General features: G+C 41.9%; 2 protein-coding genes across 3 annotated transcripts in view; both read left to right on the top strand.

Annotated features, from left to right (window-relative positions):
- Positions 1 to 5,450, top strand: part of ING4 (inhibitor of growth family member 4) — a 19,293-nt gene extending 13,843 nt beyond the window's left edge. Inside the window, exon 8 of one of the 2 annotated variants that reach the window (XM_089488918.1) lies at positions 1,357 to 5,450. In XM_089488918.1, coding sequence (XP_089345044.1) covers positions 1,357 to 1,396 — 40 coding nt within the window. In that variant the 3' untranslated portion in view covers positions 1,397 to 5,450. The remainder of the gene's footprint in view (positions 1 to 1,356) is intronic. The other variant, XM_089488919.1, reaches the window with a different exon arrangement.
- ACRBP (acrosin binding protein) lies at positions 3,978 to 16,464 on the top strand. The gene is made up of 9 exons (XM_089477683.1): positions 3,978 to 4,038; positions 5,450 to 5,662; positions 7,562 to 7,656; positions 8,534 to 9,012; positions 12,187 to 12,319; positions 12,633 to 12,812; positions 12,912 to 13,076; positions 13,172 to 13,258; positions 16,351 to 16,464. Exons 1-9 carry the CDS (start codon positions 3,993 to 3,995, stop codon positions 16,462 to 16,464), a joined length of 1,512 nt encoding a protein of 503 aa, XP_089333809.1. The 5' UTR covers positions 3,978 to 3,992.

Here is a 16,464-nt window from a genome sequence, read left to right as displayed (position 1 = left end):
AAAGCTAATGCTACAACTTTTTTTCAGTCAGTTAATCTTAGAGATGCTGCAAGATCCCTTTGCATACTGATATTCCAGACTAACACAGTTTTGTCTCTGAACTCTGTACTTAGCTGAAAAGTAAGTTATTCTTCAGTCCTGATTTGCATGCATTGCCTGAAGGCCAGAGTGGCTTAGTGGCTCAAGCATTGGACTATGACTCTGGACTCCAGATTCTGAATCCCTGTTCAGCCATGGAAGCCCACTTTGGGCAAGTCAAATTCTCTCAGTCTCACAGGAAGGCAAAGGCAACCCTCCCCCTTCCCCTGAATGAATCTTGCCAAGAAAGCCCAATGTTAGGTTCACCTTATGATCACCATAAATCAGAAATGATTTGAAGGCACACAACAACAGTGTGGTGTCTGGCAAGGGCTTAGAGCCAGAGATGTGCTTGTTTCTCTGTATAGAGGCCTTGATTTCTAGTTACATTTCATTTTTCTAGATTTCCCATTTCCAAACTCTGTGCAGCCCACCCATCTTCTGTCACTGTTGCTAAAACCTACAGTCTAACAAGACCCATAACTTAAAAGGAATGTATGAATGGGTTCATATTAAGATATTTCAGTCCTACAGTCTGAAAATTGAAATACCACTCCTCTTTCCTCTGAAAAACTTCCTGACTGTGGGATTGACAGCATTCAAAGGTAGCAGGCTGTCCTTTATTGGAGGCTTTTTATACAGGAATATTTTAGCCATGGATTCCTTCCAGCTCTAAAGTTCACCTAGGGGGGTTACAGACTAACACTTTGTGCCGGCCTGTGAGCAGAGTCATGACGTAGCGTCCGCATGCTCAACACCGTGACTCCGCCCCTATGGCACCATTTTGGCGTGTGCCTGTTTATACAATGCATGCCACAATGACGCTACTTTGGCGTAGCGCCCAAATGGCACAGCACAGAAGGGACATCACCATGGCGCCCCTTCTAAGACGCTAAAAAGAAGCTGCTTTTCATGGCTTCTTTTTGTGTCTTCTGGAGGCCGTGGCATGCGGTTGCCGCAGCCTCAATCTGGGGCGAAAAGGAGCGGCTGTATGTCACTCATCTGTATAGCCCCTTACTCTCTGAAAATAAAGCACACTTGTGCAGGAGGTGGAGAACCTGGTGGAGTATGCCCTGTCATTTTGACCTGACTCTCTCCCATCATGCTGTTCTTAACAGTACCTAAACTCTGAATTGCTGTCTTACGATCATTACTGATAATGCTCTTTCTGTATGCAGATATTCTCTGTTAGTTTACAACACTCAAGTTATATGACTTCGTCTTCTGCATGCATTTTGGATTTGTCTGCCAGTTACTTGCCTTGTCTCTTTGCTACAGGTTCTGCCCTCGCTGTTCCCAGGAGAGGAAGAAGAAATAAAAATTTACTTCTTCTAAGCTGATAACTGTTTCCAGAGAATTCAACTATGTTCCTGGACTTCAGCACTCTTTTCCCAGTTCCTGGGGCCTCATAGTTAGGGGGTCTCACCCTGGGTGAGAAGAGTTGCCTGTGAATGGTTTGTACCCATATGATGGTTCCCTTGTGTGTGTCCTGAAACACTCACTACTTGCCCTTGAGGGGGAGATGGAGTAAGTCCTCTTCTTTTCTACAGCCTTATACCCTCCACAGATTTCAGAGCCTGTATCCACTAAAGGAAACCAAGACTTATTGGTGAGAGAAGGAATGATGCCTGAATATCTAATAGAAGAACAAAATATTCCTTCCAGATTTCCTAAGCTTGTCTCAGAAGATGGGCAACCAGGGGCAGCCCTTTATCCAGTAAGTGATATAAGAAGATAGACCTCTTATTCTTTCTCTCCCCCCACCCCCAAACATTCCATTTTTCAAAGGGAGAGGAATGGTTTAGAACCAGCTGGAATGTGGCTCATTTTCTTCTTGGGGAAAACGTTCTATGAGGTGAGAGTTCCCTGATGCCTGCTGAATGAAATGTTTATGGATTTTGTAACAGAGGCCTGTCCAGCTCCCTCCTCCCTTTGTGGTGCTTTTTTGAGGGGGGAACCCCCTTGTTGTAACATGGCATTAAATAAATAAAGTCAATTCAACAAACTTTGGAGTGATTCTCAGTTTTGAGTAAAAGTGAATTGATGATTTATTTGATCGAAGAAGAGGTGTCTCATAATCTGTAATAATTTGGTTCTGTTAACATCTCCATACACTTGCCTACAGTCTTGTGAAAAAATTACCACAGTAAGCAACAAGGAGAAGTAGAATGCAAAAAGGAATTACTGTAACAAACAAATAAAAAAGAGAGGTAGCTTGGTGCCAAGCATTCATAAATGAGGCTGAATAAAGTTTCTGGGAATGAGCTGAGAAACTAGAAGGTATTTTACAGGAGGGACCTAGATAATCAGTTGTGAACATGAAGGAACTGATGTATTTCAAATGATTATTGGAGTCCATTGGGTTTGTTTTTCCACTCCCAACAATGAAGATAATATCTAGTGGCAATGTATGCATGTATTTAAAAAGTATCAGTGGATGATATCTTAAAATATAGTAGGCACTAAAAATAAAGTGACAGAAGTGTCTAGAAGGCCAGGGAGAACTTCGGTGTCTGCCTATGCCTTAAAACTTTGAAAGCATTGAAATGTACGGGGGAAAGATTTCCAGAGACCAAATGTCACAGCTGGAAGAGTTTGGCCTGTGTGCTTCTTTGTCTCTGAAGACAGGGGTGCTTGAATTTAGAGATGACCAATTATTCCTTTAGAGATCAGGGTCCAAGTTGAGCGGCATTGTAGCTGAGTAATTGTGTTTAGAATTGGATCAGTAGCCAGTGGAGCCCTATTCAACGTAAATGCAGGACCTCTGTGCATATAGTATATAGTCAGAATTTGTTAGCTGCATTTGAAATGAAACGAGTCGTTTAACTGATGATAACTGAACATATGATGGTGAAAATTATAACGGCTCACTGTTCTGTCTTCCATTTACTGTATCAGCTGCCTTAACAATCGTTGGTAAACCGTTTGGTTATACTATAATTAGCTAGAAACTGTTGAATGGGTTATTCAACAGAAAGGAGGTAAGCAGAAATGTGCAAGAATAAAAAGAGAGTCATCCCAATGGCCCAAAAATCCCTTGTATGTCTCTATCTAGATCCACTCTGGATTCTGTTACATTCAGTTCTGTGCTGGGTTCAATAGTTTGTATAACTATATCTAAGTATATTGAAGAATCCTGAGATATTGAAACAGTGCTATCTGCTGGCTGGCATTTTATGCTGAAGTGATGCTCTTTCATATTTTATGCATTTCCAGTTTAAATTTATACATGAAAGCTGATCATCAACAACCACTTTGTAGGTCACAATGAAAAAGGAATGTGCAAATCTCTGGTAAAAGTTCAGCAGATTATGTCAGATCCTATTGAGGAAAATACATATACTTGTCAAATATGGCGAATAAAGATAATTTACAGATTATAATGCCTCTCCCTTGCACCATGTCACTTGCGTGCTACTTTTTCTCCTTTTCTACACTGTTTAAGCCCTCTCAATTTCTTTTGTATGTCTAATATTGCTGCCCCCCCAAAAAAATAGCTTGATACCAGAGAATAAAAGAATAAAAAGCCAAATATGGAGCTTCCCCATGAATTCACGTGGGGTTAATCCTCAAGCCTTCTGCATAATCCTCCCTGCCCCTTGAAACAGATTGGAGCTGAACAACAGTTTAGCCATACTGTCATGCAGTTCCATCCCATTCATTTTAGTGGGGCTTGCAGCAAAGGATTCCCAATAAGCTGTGCCCCCTTAGTAAGATTTGGGTGCTGCCCGCAACGGCAGCCAAAATCCAGTGTCTGATAGTGAGGATCTATATTGTCCCTTTATATTCATGCACCCACTCACTCTCTCTGTGAGGTCATTGTGTTCTCATTCCAACAGCTTCTGTTTTGTTGGTCTTTGAAATGGAATAGTGTGTTGATGGGAAGTGGGATGGTCTGAAGTAAAAGAGGCAGAATGACAATGCTGAGACTGAAGCCTCCGCCTTGGGCCCTCCTTGTGGGTGAGTGACCGACCTGTATGCTCCATATGCCATTGTCCCCACTGTGTTGGCGGAAAGATTGAGACCTGCACTCTATGTTCAGTGAAAATGTCCCGATAGAACTGCAGGAGGGCTCAGAAAGCTCTTTTGGAGGTCCTCAAATGAGCTACTCATCTAATTCCAAAGGCACTTCCCAAATACAGTGGGCCCTTGTTATAGACTGGGGTTTGGCTCCAAGATCCCCTGTGTATAACAAAATCTGTGTATGCTCAAGTCCCATTAAATATAATGACATAGCTAAATGGTGTCCCTTATAAAAAAATGGAAAATCAAGGTTTGATGTTTGAAATTTATACTTTTTTTGAACATTTTCAAACTGGATGCTTGAATCCATGTATAAAAAATCAGTGTACAGTATAAGAAGGGCCGACTAATATTGAACCAGTTTATCGGGTAGAAGCTGTTGCCCTGAGTATTAGCAAGAAGACCAATCTGAATATAGCCCCATGTTTCAAGAGCTGAACTATATTTCTGGGGTTTGCAGATATGAGTATAGCTCCTATATAATGTCTAAGTGGGGATTTTGTAATCTCGCTGGCAAAATTCCTGCTGTTTTTTTAACCAAGCTGTATCTTAAACCAGGACACCATACAGACACCCTTCCTTTTTCCTTTGCAATACTGCTATTTGTCAGAGCCTCTTCAGGTTAATATCCATTCCCATTATGTTCTTGTATTAAGAAAATAACTTGTCTTTTTAAATTTCTGTCAGGCACAGGGCTCAAAAAATTGGTCATTTTGAGGGGAAATTAATCCTCAAACCCTTTTTTTGAAATGTTTATACTTTAATATATTCTTCCCTCTTTTCATATCAAATGGTAAAAATTGTTAAATCTGTTGTAGAAGTAATCATTGGTAGATGAGTTTTAGGTCTGAGAAGCCTGGCTTATTCAGTGGCTTCAGATTTATATATTTTTAAAATTACATTTCTGTTCTGGACGATAGATGGCCCTCTTCTGCTATACTTCTAGGGAAAATACCTGGCTGTTCAATACCTGAAAGGCAGATATTGCCATGCAGTGGAATGTTTGCTCATGGGGTTTCCTCCCAGGAAAGTGTGCACAGGATAGCAGCCTAAAACCAGAAAGAAGACCTGGGTTATCCCATTGTTATCTCCTCCCTTTTACAAGGAGAATAGTTTAGATGTTTTAGAAGAATGTTTAGAAGAATAGCTTATCCAGAAAAGCATTTTAAATCTGCTGTTTGATTGGTTATTCATTTATTTTTATATGTTAGCAAAATATGGCAGTGCTTTTCAAGAGAGCCTTGGGTTTAAGCATATTTCGTGGGCCATGCTGCTGTTATAGGATAGCCAGGGCACTTTGTATTTTGTCCGATTAATATTCTTCCCTCTTTTTCTGCTTTTCTTTTAGGGCTCCCAGTCTTTCTGACACAGTTAACGTCAAGTGTTTTGTCCTCAGAGCCAGGCACCCCTCTCACAAAGGAAGAGTATAAGATCTTTTTCTTTTCCCAGAAGCCCATGTGGAAGGCGAGCCTCGTGTGTCAGATCCGCCATAGCAAGGGTTGCTTTGACCATAGAATAATGCAACTGGATCAGTTTGAGAACCATGGCCAGATCCCAGAGGGTATGTGCAGATCACTGGTGCACACTTCAGATTCCTCCCAGCACCCTTTTGTGGTGAGAGACTCTGGTTGCACTTTGTTTCATACATACATATATATTTCCACAGCCTTTCTGTAGTTAAACAAAATCCCCATATGTCTTTGAGGTCCATAAAGACGTAGTCTTCTATTTTTATAGGACTAATATTTAACCCTAACTTTAAATCAGTTTATTTTGGGGGAGGGGAGTTAGTTTATATGCCCACTCACACCTCTCACTCATTCAGTGTTTTCTCGGAGCATTTATATTCTGCAGTTTTAGAGTACATGATCAGTATACATCCCCATCTACAAAAAAGGAGATACAAAAGACTGCAGAACTATAGGCCCATAGCATGCAAGAAAAATTATGCTCACAATTCAGCAGCATAGATGCCAGTCATATATGGACAGAGAAATCCCAAAGGTGCAAGCAGGGTTCAGAAAAGAAGAGCCATTAGGGACCACATTGCAAACATACAATGGTTAGTGGAGCACACCAAAAAATTCCAGAAGATCAGCATGTGCTTTATAGACAATAGCAGAGCCTTTGACTGCATAGATCAAGAAAAGCTATGTAGTGCTCTTAAAGACATGAGAGTGCCATTACATCTGATAATCCTGATGAGGAATCTGTACTTAGGACAAGAGGCTACTGTTAGAACAGAATATGGAGAAACAGAATGGTTCCCAATAGGCAAAGGGGTTAGGCAAGGCTGCATTAGTATGTAGAAAATATTAAGAACAGCAGCTTTAGACTAAGAATGAGTGAAGATGGGAGGAAGGAACATCTAATAATCTAAAATATGCAGATGACACCATAATACTAGCGGAAAACATCATAGAGGTGGACCAATTACCAAGGAAAGCCAAAGAAGAAAGTGCAAAGGCAGGCTCACTGCTGAATATAAAGAAATAAAATAATAACCATGCAGGATCTATATAAATTCAACCTAGATAATGAGGAAATCAAAATAGTTAATAATTACTTGCACCTTGGATCAAATATTGATTAGAACAGAAATGGCAGTCAAGAAATCAGAAGAAGACTAGGAATTGGAGGGGCAGCTATGAAAGAACTAGATCAGAGGCCTGGGCCTGCAGGACCTGAGCAGAGCAGTGGAGGATAGGGACACTTGGAGATGTGTCATCCATAGCATTGCCATTAGTCAGGCTCAAATTGAGGGCAGTTAACAACAACAAATTGTCTCTGTAGAACCCTGAGAATTTAAGTTGTGTTTTCATCAACATATTCATAGAATCATAGAATTAGAAGACACCACAAGGGCCATTGAGTCCAGTCCCCTGCCATGCAGAAACTCTCTCAATCAAAGCATCCCCGACAGATGGCCATCCAGCCTCTGTTTAAAGACCTCTAAGGAAGAAGACTCCAAAGAAGGAAGTTCTCACTGTCCTCCATGGCTCTGCACAAAGGAATAGCTGCCAGGACACTGACCTGCACAAGTCTTTTATAAAAGAACTTCCCCTTTTGTTCCTTGATTCCCAGCGCTCGATGCATAAATATTTGCAGAATTTATGTCTATCAGTATCCACTCCACCCAACCCTATAAAACCCAGGGTTTTATAATTTGAGAATTGTCCTTGGGAGACTTTGTTAGTATGCAGCCAAAATTCCCAGTATTTTGGAGGGAAATGTTAATAATCTGAATATCCTCCTTTTTAAGGAAATGTTTGAAATTAACGTTTCAATAATTATCTGGTTGTATACACAGCTAGGCCCCAGGGAAGCTTGTGAAAACAGGCAATTAGTTGTGTGTTGCCTTAGTATGACCTCTTTTCACAATTCAAAAGCAGGTGCTATGTATTAGGTATAATCTTTTTGCTTTTCTCACATAGTAATCATTTTCATCTTTTTCTTCCAGGTCCCATCTGTACTAATCTTCAAGATGGCACACGTTTTGAGAGCTTTTGTCAATTTGCACAGTTTCGATGCTTAAATCATAAATACTATGCTAAGGTGAGAGGGAAAGAACTGCTAAGGTGTTAGTGCTTCACTGAACAAAATACCCGGAGACCTCTTTAGATAGTCATGGCAAGGAAGACAGTTTGGCTAAAAGTAAGGAAAGTGAAGGCTTGTGTCTTTAATTAGATTACCTCATAAATTTCATTCCCTCCCCATGATTTGTGCATAGGACGAGATTCAGTCCAAAGGCAGATATAGGGCATGGTCTGAGCTGAAATCATCCAAAGGTGAGCTGGAATGAGAATGCAGCCAAGGAGTGGCAGAAGGCCAGGCAAACAGAGATGCCTGGAACAAAGTAGGGCACAATGCAAGTCAAGTAAGATATTATTGACTTGCTTAGGCTAAGAAGGATTCAGTGGCCAGCCTGAGAGACAGAATCATGCTGAAGCTTGAAAGAGGGACAATGCTACTTTATTCTCCATCCATCCCTTTTGCAGTCTTGAGTGGGTCACCACAAGGGGCACCAGTACACAAACAAGGGAATTCATCCTCAACTAACATAATGCAGGGACTATTAGATCCAGAGGTGTTTCCACAGTGACAAGTGCTTTATTGTCTTAGGTAGGAGTCGGTTGCTATTGCAATGATTTTAGATAGTTGGCTGGTTCCAGTGAATATTAACAGTACCGTAAGGGAAGATCCAGGTGGGCAAATTTTGTTCTGGGATTATCAGATGACTTATGTTGTTGATTTCTTTAAATAAAGACAGGAAGAGGGTAATTGGGAATCCCTGTTTGAGAAGATGCTAAGTAATGGACTAGAGACGTGGGAGACATACCTGTATGAGATAATGAAAAGAAGTATGCAGTGAAATTGTATATGCAAATCAATATAGTCACATTTACCCAAATTCTCCCTTACCCACCCATAGAGGATCCCATGCCCTGAGCCTCCCGTGGAAGAGGTTGTTCTGGTCTCTTTAACTACATTCAATACACCTTCCAACACACCTGCCACATCTACGAGTGAGATTTCTCCATCTCCTGAGATGCGACTTCACTCTAACATTGATGCCATTTTGAAATATGCCTTTGCCGTCTCAGGCGAGGAGCCTGTGACCAAGAAACCAGAGAGCAAGTGGAAAACCATCCACACCACCACCACCACCACCACAGAACAAAATCAGGCAGTACCTTCAACTATTCAGCTTGTCACAGTCAGTGCTGAAACAGTGGTCTCGGACATCAAAGGCACTACGGGGCTCACAGACCAAAAGCTCCACCAAAGCATCAACCGTCTAATTGGCAAGGCATTCTCACTGGAGCAGTCCCTGAGTGCAGACAACATGAAAACAACCCAAAGCACAAAAACAGATCAGGAAGCAGCTTTGGAGACCACTCCCAAGGGCAGGTAAGGACAAAGCCCAGCATGGAGGCTAACAGAGCAGCTGACTCATTCCCAGATTACAAGCAGTGGCAGGAGGAAGGACGGCCAAATTACTTATTGATTCCTTAGATCAGTGGTTCTCATCCTTTGGTCCTCTAGATTTTTGAGACTTCAACTCCCAGAATTCCTGAACAATGAGCCTACTGACTGGGACTTCTGGGAATTGAAGTCCAAAACATCTGGAGACCCAAAGGTTGAGAACCACTGCCTTAGATTGTAACAATCAGTGGGTATTGAATTACTATTGACTGAATAAAGGGGGTGGCAAGCCATTGTCAGGAGAAACAATCCCCACAGCATGAAGGGGAGGAGTGATTCCCAAACGTTGGTCTTCCAGATGTTTTGGATTTCTGCTCCCAGAAGCGCTGAACTTTATTCATGATGGCTGAGACTCCTGGGAGCTGAAGTCCAAAACATCTGGAGGATCAAAGTTTGGGAACCATTGCTTTAGGCAGTGTTGGACTCCTGTTCCCATCAGGCCTGTTAGGTGATGATGAATCATGGGAATTGTAGTTTATTACTCTCTGGAGGTCCAAAGATTGTCCAACCCAAAAGAAGATGCCTCATACCACTCTCTCTTTTATCCTCCTTGTTGTTCCCTCCTTCAATATCTCTTTTGCCCAACATTAAGAAGTTAAAAATCCAAACAGACAAGGCACTGCTCAATCAAAGTTACTGTTAAGCCTCATTGATATGTATTTATTTATATTTTAAAATATGTCTGAACCTCCCTTACATTCAGAGTGCTCAATGCAATTTGCAATAAAACTATCATCAGAAAAAAGGCCCAGGACCCTTATTTGGACACTGGCCCATAAGCCATTCAGGGCTTTTACAGGTGAGAAAGAACCAGCACCTACTATACCCCCTTTAAAAGCCATTTGTGCAATTGCTAGTTGTTAAATTGCATGAATATTGCCTTGGCCCTTGCTCAGAGCAATGAGCCAAACACCAGCCTCAGTTCCTCCCAGTAGACCTATTGCTCATTCAGGGAACCATCTGTATTTACTGAAAGCTTTTAGCTTTATTTTGTCTGACCTTTCACAGTGACCAGGCTAGCAAAACTCCTTGTGGAATTAATTATAAAAGTAACATGTCTTCTATGTCACCAATCCCAACTTTAAGTTTTAGGGACTGTCTGCCAGGGACGTAGCTAGGATTTTAGAAAGGGGGGGGGGTCCAGACTAAGTGCCACCATTATAATGGGGCTTGGGTGCGGCAGCGCAGCAGCACACACCATTCATTTTTCTAATGGAAGGGGGGGTCCGGACCCCAAGAACCCCCCCTTGGCTACGTCCCTGTGTCTGCCCACCTACTATGATTTTGATCAACTTCTTCCTTTGCTCCTTAATCCCTCCTTCTCTCCCACCTAAAAGGTCCCTCAAGACAGTTAAAACAACAGAGTTCCTTAGAAACATCTAATAATACTAATAATAATAATAATAATACAGTCAGTTGTATAGAAATGTTGTATAGAACCTCAGTCAGGTAGCACACACGACCACAAATACTGAATGGGAAAAAACATGCTGGATGACGGGAATTAACCCTGTGGACTTACCTTTGTATTTATTGATTTTATATCCACTCTTTCTGTCTTGATGGGCTAATGGCAATAGGTTCGTATAAAACAAATGCAATTCAAATATAAAACACAGTTTTAAAATGCATTAGTAAAAGAGATTTGAACCAGGTAACAAGGCAGTTTAATTGTCAAAAAGACCAAACGGTCCTTGCCTACCAGTAAAAGGGCAAATAGGGAGCAGCTTCACAAGACATCACGTTCCAGAGCAGGATGGGAATGTGTGTGTTCCTCTAGATATTGCTGAACTGTAGTTCCTATCAGCCTCTGATGGTAAAAATTATCTGTGAATTACCTTTTACGAGTGTCTTTGAAGTACAATCTCCATTGGTTATGAGGCTTTATGTAGCTGAAGGAAACTAAGTGGTACTAATTTTTACATAATTTTTGGATTTTGCCCCACAGGTGTCAATTGGCAGAGAAGGAGAGGAGAGCCAGATGACAGGGAAAGCAGAAAACTTTCCCCTCACCCCTCCTCCTCCTCCCAGAACAAAAATGAACTTAAATAATTGGCTGCCTAAAAGTTAAGAAAAAAAATCCATCAGGAGCTCCAGGAATTAAATGACTTGTATTTACCTCCCTACCACAAAAAATAAGAATGCCAGGGAACATTATGGTGGTCAAGGCAGTATCAAAATGTCAAACAGTTCTTGAACTGACCTTGGAAAACAAGGCCAGGTATCTCTTTCAGAATCCTTTCACATACCAAACACTGCAGATCTGATAAGTTATGCAAGGATCGGGGTGTGGGTAATAAGGACCTGTGTGTAAATTCCTCCTTGAGGATCCCATTTTCTTGATATTGACATGTACTTAGGGATACTCCGGTCACTTTTACACAGCACAATTATAATATTTTGATTCTACTTTAACTGCTTCCACTGTATTCTATGGTTGTAATTTTATGAGGTGTTCAGAATTCTTCCAGAGAACTCCAGAGCCTCACCAAACTACAAATATTATAACAGTGTGAAAGGAACATATATCACAGAACCATAGAGTTAGAAGGGCCCCCATAGGCAACCCTCCACTCAATGCAGGAAGTCCAACAAGAGCTTCTCCAGTAGGTAGCTCTCCAGCTTCTTTTTGGAAGACGTCCAGAGGAGGAGAACCCACCCTCACTGTAGGGAATTGGTTCCATTGCTGACCCATTCTTACTGTCAAGACGTTCCTTCTAATTTTCAGTCAAAATGTACTTACAACCACTAGAGTACCCTGTGGGGCAGCAGAAAGCAGGTCTGGCCCTCCTCTACTTGGCAGCCCTTGGAAAAACAATGCATGACGTTTCCCAGTCCTTCTCAGGGGTAGCCAGGTCCCCCTAGAGATATTTCCCTAATGATAATTAGTCATGGTGATAGTGATTATATGAAAGGCCACCATTTTCAGCAGCAAGTTATATTTCCCTAAAACCCACTTTGACCCTGGTCTAGAAATCTCAGATTGCCCAGACATCAGTTGCCTCTACTTGGGGGAAGAAGGGAAGACAGAAAATCAAAACAGTTCTCCTTACCAACTCTCAGCATTTGGTTCTCTCCTTCTCTCCTTTGTCACATCAGCATCTTAGCTCTTGACAAGAACGCAGCTCTGGTGATTCTGTGCTATTCAGTCCTGCAAGATATTTGCGTAGCCACAGCTGTTAGCAAGGCCTGGAGACAAATGGAATCAAAAACCTCTGGCTATGGGGATTCGGTAAGCTTCAGTTCTGGATGCCAACCTCACTTTCCCTCCAGCAGAGTCCTGAACTTGGACATCTCTCACCCCAACTCAAATGCCTGTGCCATGCTCTGGAGTACCTGCAGATGAGAGACTGGGGACAGTAAGATTGGGTAATCTTTACTTGCGGTTTAGTCAGAGTACAAGAGACTCCTGGAACATGAGAAAGAGCATGTCAGGAAGACCAGTGCCCACCCCACACCCAACAGCAACACGTTAGATACCCCAATAGTTCTCCTCCCCATCTGAACTTTGCTATGGTTCTTCTTATTGTTCCATCACTTTCTAGGTATGTGACAGCTCTGGCCGACGCCACACAGATCTGTGCCCTGAGTGTGCGTTCTGCTCCCTGAAGATAGAGCAGTGCCAAGGGGCTGCCGATCTGAAACGCGTCAGCTGTGAAGATGGCACATTCACAGACTACATCAATCCTGGGATCTTGGCCCAGCACCAGGCCATGGTCCCCAGGGTAAGGTAAAGCTTAGGTTGCTGAGTTACTGAAGAAAGATTCCTTTGTGGACAAGTTTCCCTGTGTCAGATTCTCCCTTTCACGATTTTTTGCCATCAGGTCTCCTCAGATGAAACTGAGTTTTATGAGATTGAGGCATATGGAGGCTTGCAGACAGAGTACTGGTGTGGTCGCCTGGCTACTCACGGCTGTGATGACTATCGTGTAGCTCTCTGGCTGCAATCAGAATATTCCTCCTTTAAAGGAGGAGATTTCCCGAACCTGGTAACCATTAGTGGAATAGCTTCCCCCTGCTCCTGGTCTGGTTGTTCCTCTCATTTCCTACTCCCTACTAATATCCGTTATTTCATTCCTGCCAGATCTGTGATTCAGAAGAAGTTCAACATCCCACTTATTGTGCTTTCAAGAGCAACCAGTGTCAAGAATACAGTCTCAATAAAAATAAGGTGAGGACTAGACACTTTACCTGAACAGCCCCATAGTTATTCAGCGATTATTATTATTATTATTATTATTATTATTATTTACAGCAGAATAAAATAACAATAAGTGATAAAATATTATATCAACCCATTCCCCTCCCCCCTTTAAAACACTAAGATGTGCATTAAAATTCCAACAAACACATTTTAAAAATCCAAATGGAGAGGGCCATTACAGAGGATGTGGGTGTCCTTCATAAGGTCAGGTTGGGAAGGCCCACCGGAAGAGATCCGTCTTGACAGCTTTTTTGAAGATGTCTAAGGTGGTAATAAGATGGATCTTTTCCGGCAGGTCAATCCACAATTTTGGAGCAACCGAGAAAAATGTCCTCTGGGAAGTTGTCACTAATCTAGTTTTCTGTGACTATAATAAATCCTTCCCAGAGGATCAGAGAGTGCGGGGCAGATTATGTATTTCTTCCCACAAGCAATCTCGACCCAAGCCACGTAGGGCTTTAAAGGTAATAACCAACACCTTGTACTGTGTAATTGGCAGCCAGTGGAGTGATTTCAAAATTGGTGTAATATGGTCAAACCTAGATTTACCAGTGACCAGTCTGGCTGCTATATTTTGGACTAGTTGTAGCTTTCGAACTTGGCACAAGGGTAGCCCTATGTAGAGCGCATTGCAGAAATCAAGACAAGAGGTTACTAGGACATGTACTACTGCTTCTAGGTCCCCCTAGTCCAGGTAAGGTCGCAGCTAGCATATCAACCGAAATTGATAGCAAGCGCTTCTGGCGGTCGCCTTTATTTGAGATGACAGCTGAAGGGACTAGCCCAGGAGCACTCCCAAGTCCTTTAAGAGAAATGTGACCCCATCCAGGACTGGTTGACAAATTTCCATTCCTGTATTTGGGGAGTACCTCTGTTTTCCCAGGATTCAATTTGAGTTTGTCTTTCCTCATCCAGTCCGTTACCAACTCAAGACAGTCATTCAGAGGGGATATGCCTTCCTTAGTCACTGCAGCAGTCCAAGACATAGAGAAAAATATTTGGGTGTCATCAGCGTACTGATAACACCCCCCATGTCTCCGGATAATCTCGCCCAGCAGATTCATGTAAATGTTAAATAGCATGAGAGACAATAACCCGTTCACAAGCCGAGGTGGAGGACAACTTGCTGCCTTTTCTCACCTTTTAATTCTGTGTTCCCCTGGGAACGTCTTCAAAGGTCAAACTCAGAAAAGGAACAAATGGCACCTCTTTATGTTGCATAAAAATCTCACAGTACCCATCCCTGCTGAGAACTTCCCAGCAGGCTTTAATGATTTCTTTGCAATTTGCAACCCTCACTCAAATTTTTTCATTCATTCATTTATGACTTACTTATCTTGCCTTTAAGATTTTCCTCCCATGGACACTTGCTTAAGGAGGGGATGAGACAACAATAGAACATCATTTACAACTTAGATTGTAAATAACAAATGTACACAATATCAAATAAATTAGAATCCCATCAAGCCAAATTCTAATCTGAGAACCAGCAGGAAGAATAAAATCAATCATAAAAATTCTGACAAGATGGAAAGGGCTCTAGTATGATTGCAACTGAAAAGTGTGAACAAGCAAGACCTATTTAGCTTTAGCTGAAAAGGGCAATGCCGCTGCATATTAAATGCACAGTAGTCTGGAAACTCATGCTTAGCCAGACACAATAATTTCCAAAAATTCAAAACTGAACAAAAATGGAAGGATGGCGCAGACAACACTGTCATCTGGAATGGTCCAAAATCATTGACTATTATGTCAGATACTGCACCTATAAAGTTCTTGTAAATATATATATATTTGATGTAGTTGCTCCCATATATGGTAAAGTGAAACCATATACAAGTCTATTCTTTTAATTAAAAAGAAAAGTAATGAGTAGCACAGACCCCCCCTTTTTTTTTTTGGCTGGGTCATGCTGTTAATCCCTTTTAGTCATTCACTTAGGCTGCATCCACATTGGATAAACAATCCGTTTTGACAACACTTTAATTGTCCTGGCTCAACGCTATGGAATTCTGGAAATGGTAGTTTGTTGTGGCACCAGAATACTTTGACGGAGAAGACTATGTTTCACAAAACTGCATTTCCCAGAATTCCATAGCATTGAAATATAGCAGTTAAAGTGGAGTCAAATCAGGTTATTTCTTCAGTGTGGATGCAGCTTTAGAAACAATCATCATTGCATTCTCTACCTCCAATCCTTTCTTTGGTATGTCCAAATTGTGGTACATAGTCATCCCTATGTCCCAAGGTTCCTCTTGTCTTAGGGCTTCTAAATAATGTTGAGCAGTATAGGCTCCCAGTTTTGGAGGTGACTTAGCTAATGTGGATCCCCCACTTCCTCCCCTTCCTTTCATTCATGTTGTCCAATTAATTGCCCTCTTTCTTTTGACTTTGGTGCAAGGCAAGTGACGTATGCAGCTCTGTCTCCTGGTTTTGTTCATTCTTTGTATGCTGAAAGGAAGAAGGCAGGGGCATCAAGCATAAATAGGGTTGACAGAGGAGATTATCGCATGAGGGACAAGACATCATTGTCCCGTCCCTGTCCCGTCTTTCCCATCCAATTGTGGGAAAGACTGTCACACATGACCCATAATCGACCCATCTGGGAAGCGCCAGTGAAAGTGATTGCGCAAATCACTTTTACATGTAAGCATGCTGAACCTGTCATTCAGCCACCCGGAAATGCTAGTGAAAGTGATCATGCTAAACACTTCCACATGAAAGTGCTCTGAAAAGCACTTTCAGGTGTCAGTGAAGTGTAATTCTGTAATTTGTGGTCATTTTGTATTAATGGAAGAACCCATTAATACAATTACACTTCACTGATACCTGAATGACAGGTTCAGTGTGCTTCCATGTGAAAGTGTTTAGCGCGATCACTTTCACTTGGGTCATGGATGGGATATAGATGGGGGAGCGACCTCATCTCCCTCAGCAGATGCCCAGTAATGCCTACCTATGATCTTGGTCCAGTTGCTGAGTTTCACTGGGCCAGTTATGGGAAAACTGATTTGTCAAAAAATCATCTGGTGCTGATTCTTTCATACTTTTGTCTTCAGGTGTTTCGGGTTGGATGTTTTAAAAATGAGACCTACAATGTGCTCACTGAAGAAGAAGGAGAAGAAGAAGTGCAGCGCTGGAACGAGAAATTTTCAGACGTTGCTAATCTGTGA

The sequence above is a fragment of the Sceloporus occidentalis genome, unplaced genomic scaffold (genome assembly GCF_023333645.1).
Source record: "Sceloporus occidentalis isolate IW3139 unplaced genomic scaffold, rSceOcc1.0.p SCAF_1, whole genome shotgun sequence".
Taxonomy (NCBI): domain Eukaryota; kingdom Metazoa; phylum Chordata; class Lepidosauria; order Squamata; family Phrynosomatidae; genus Sceloporus; species Sceloporus occidentalis.
The sequence above is the reverse complement of the archived record's forward strand: the minus strand, read 5'-3'. Positions and strand labels throughout refer to the sequence as shown.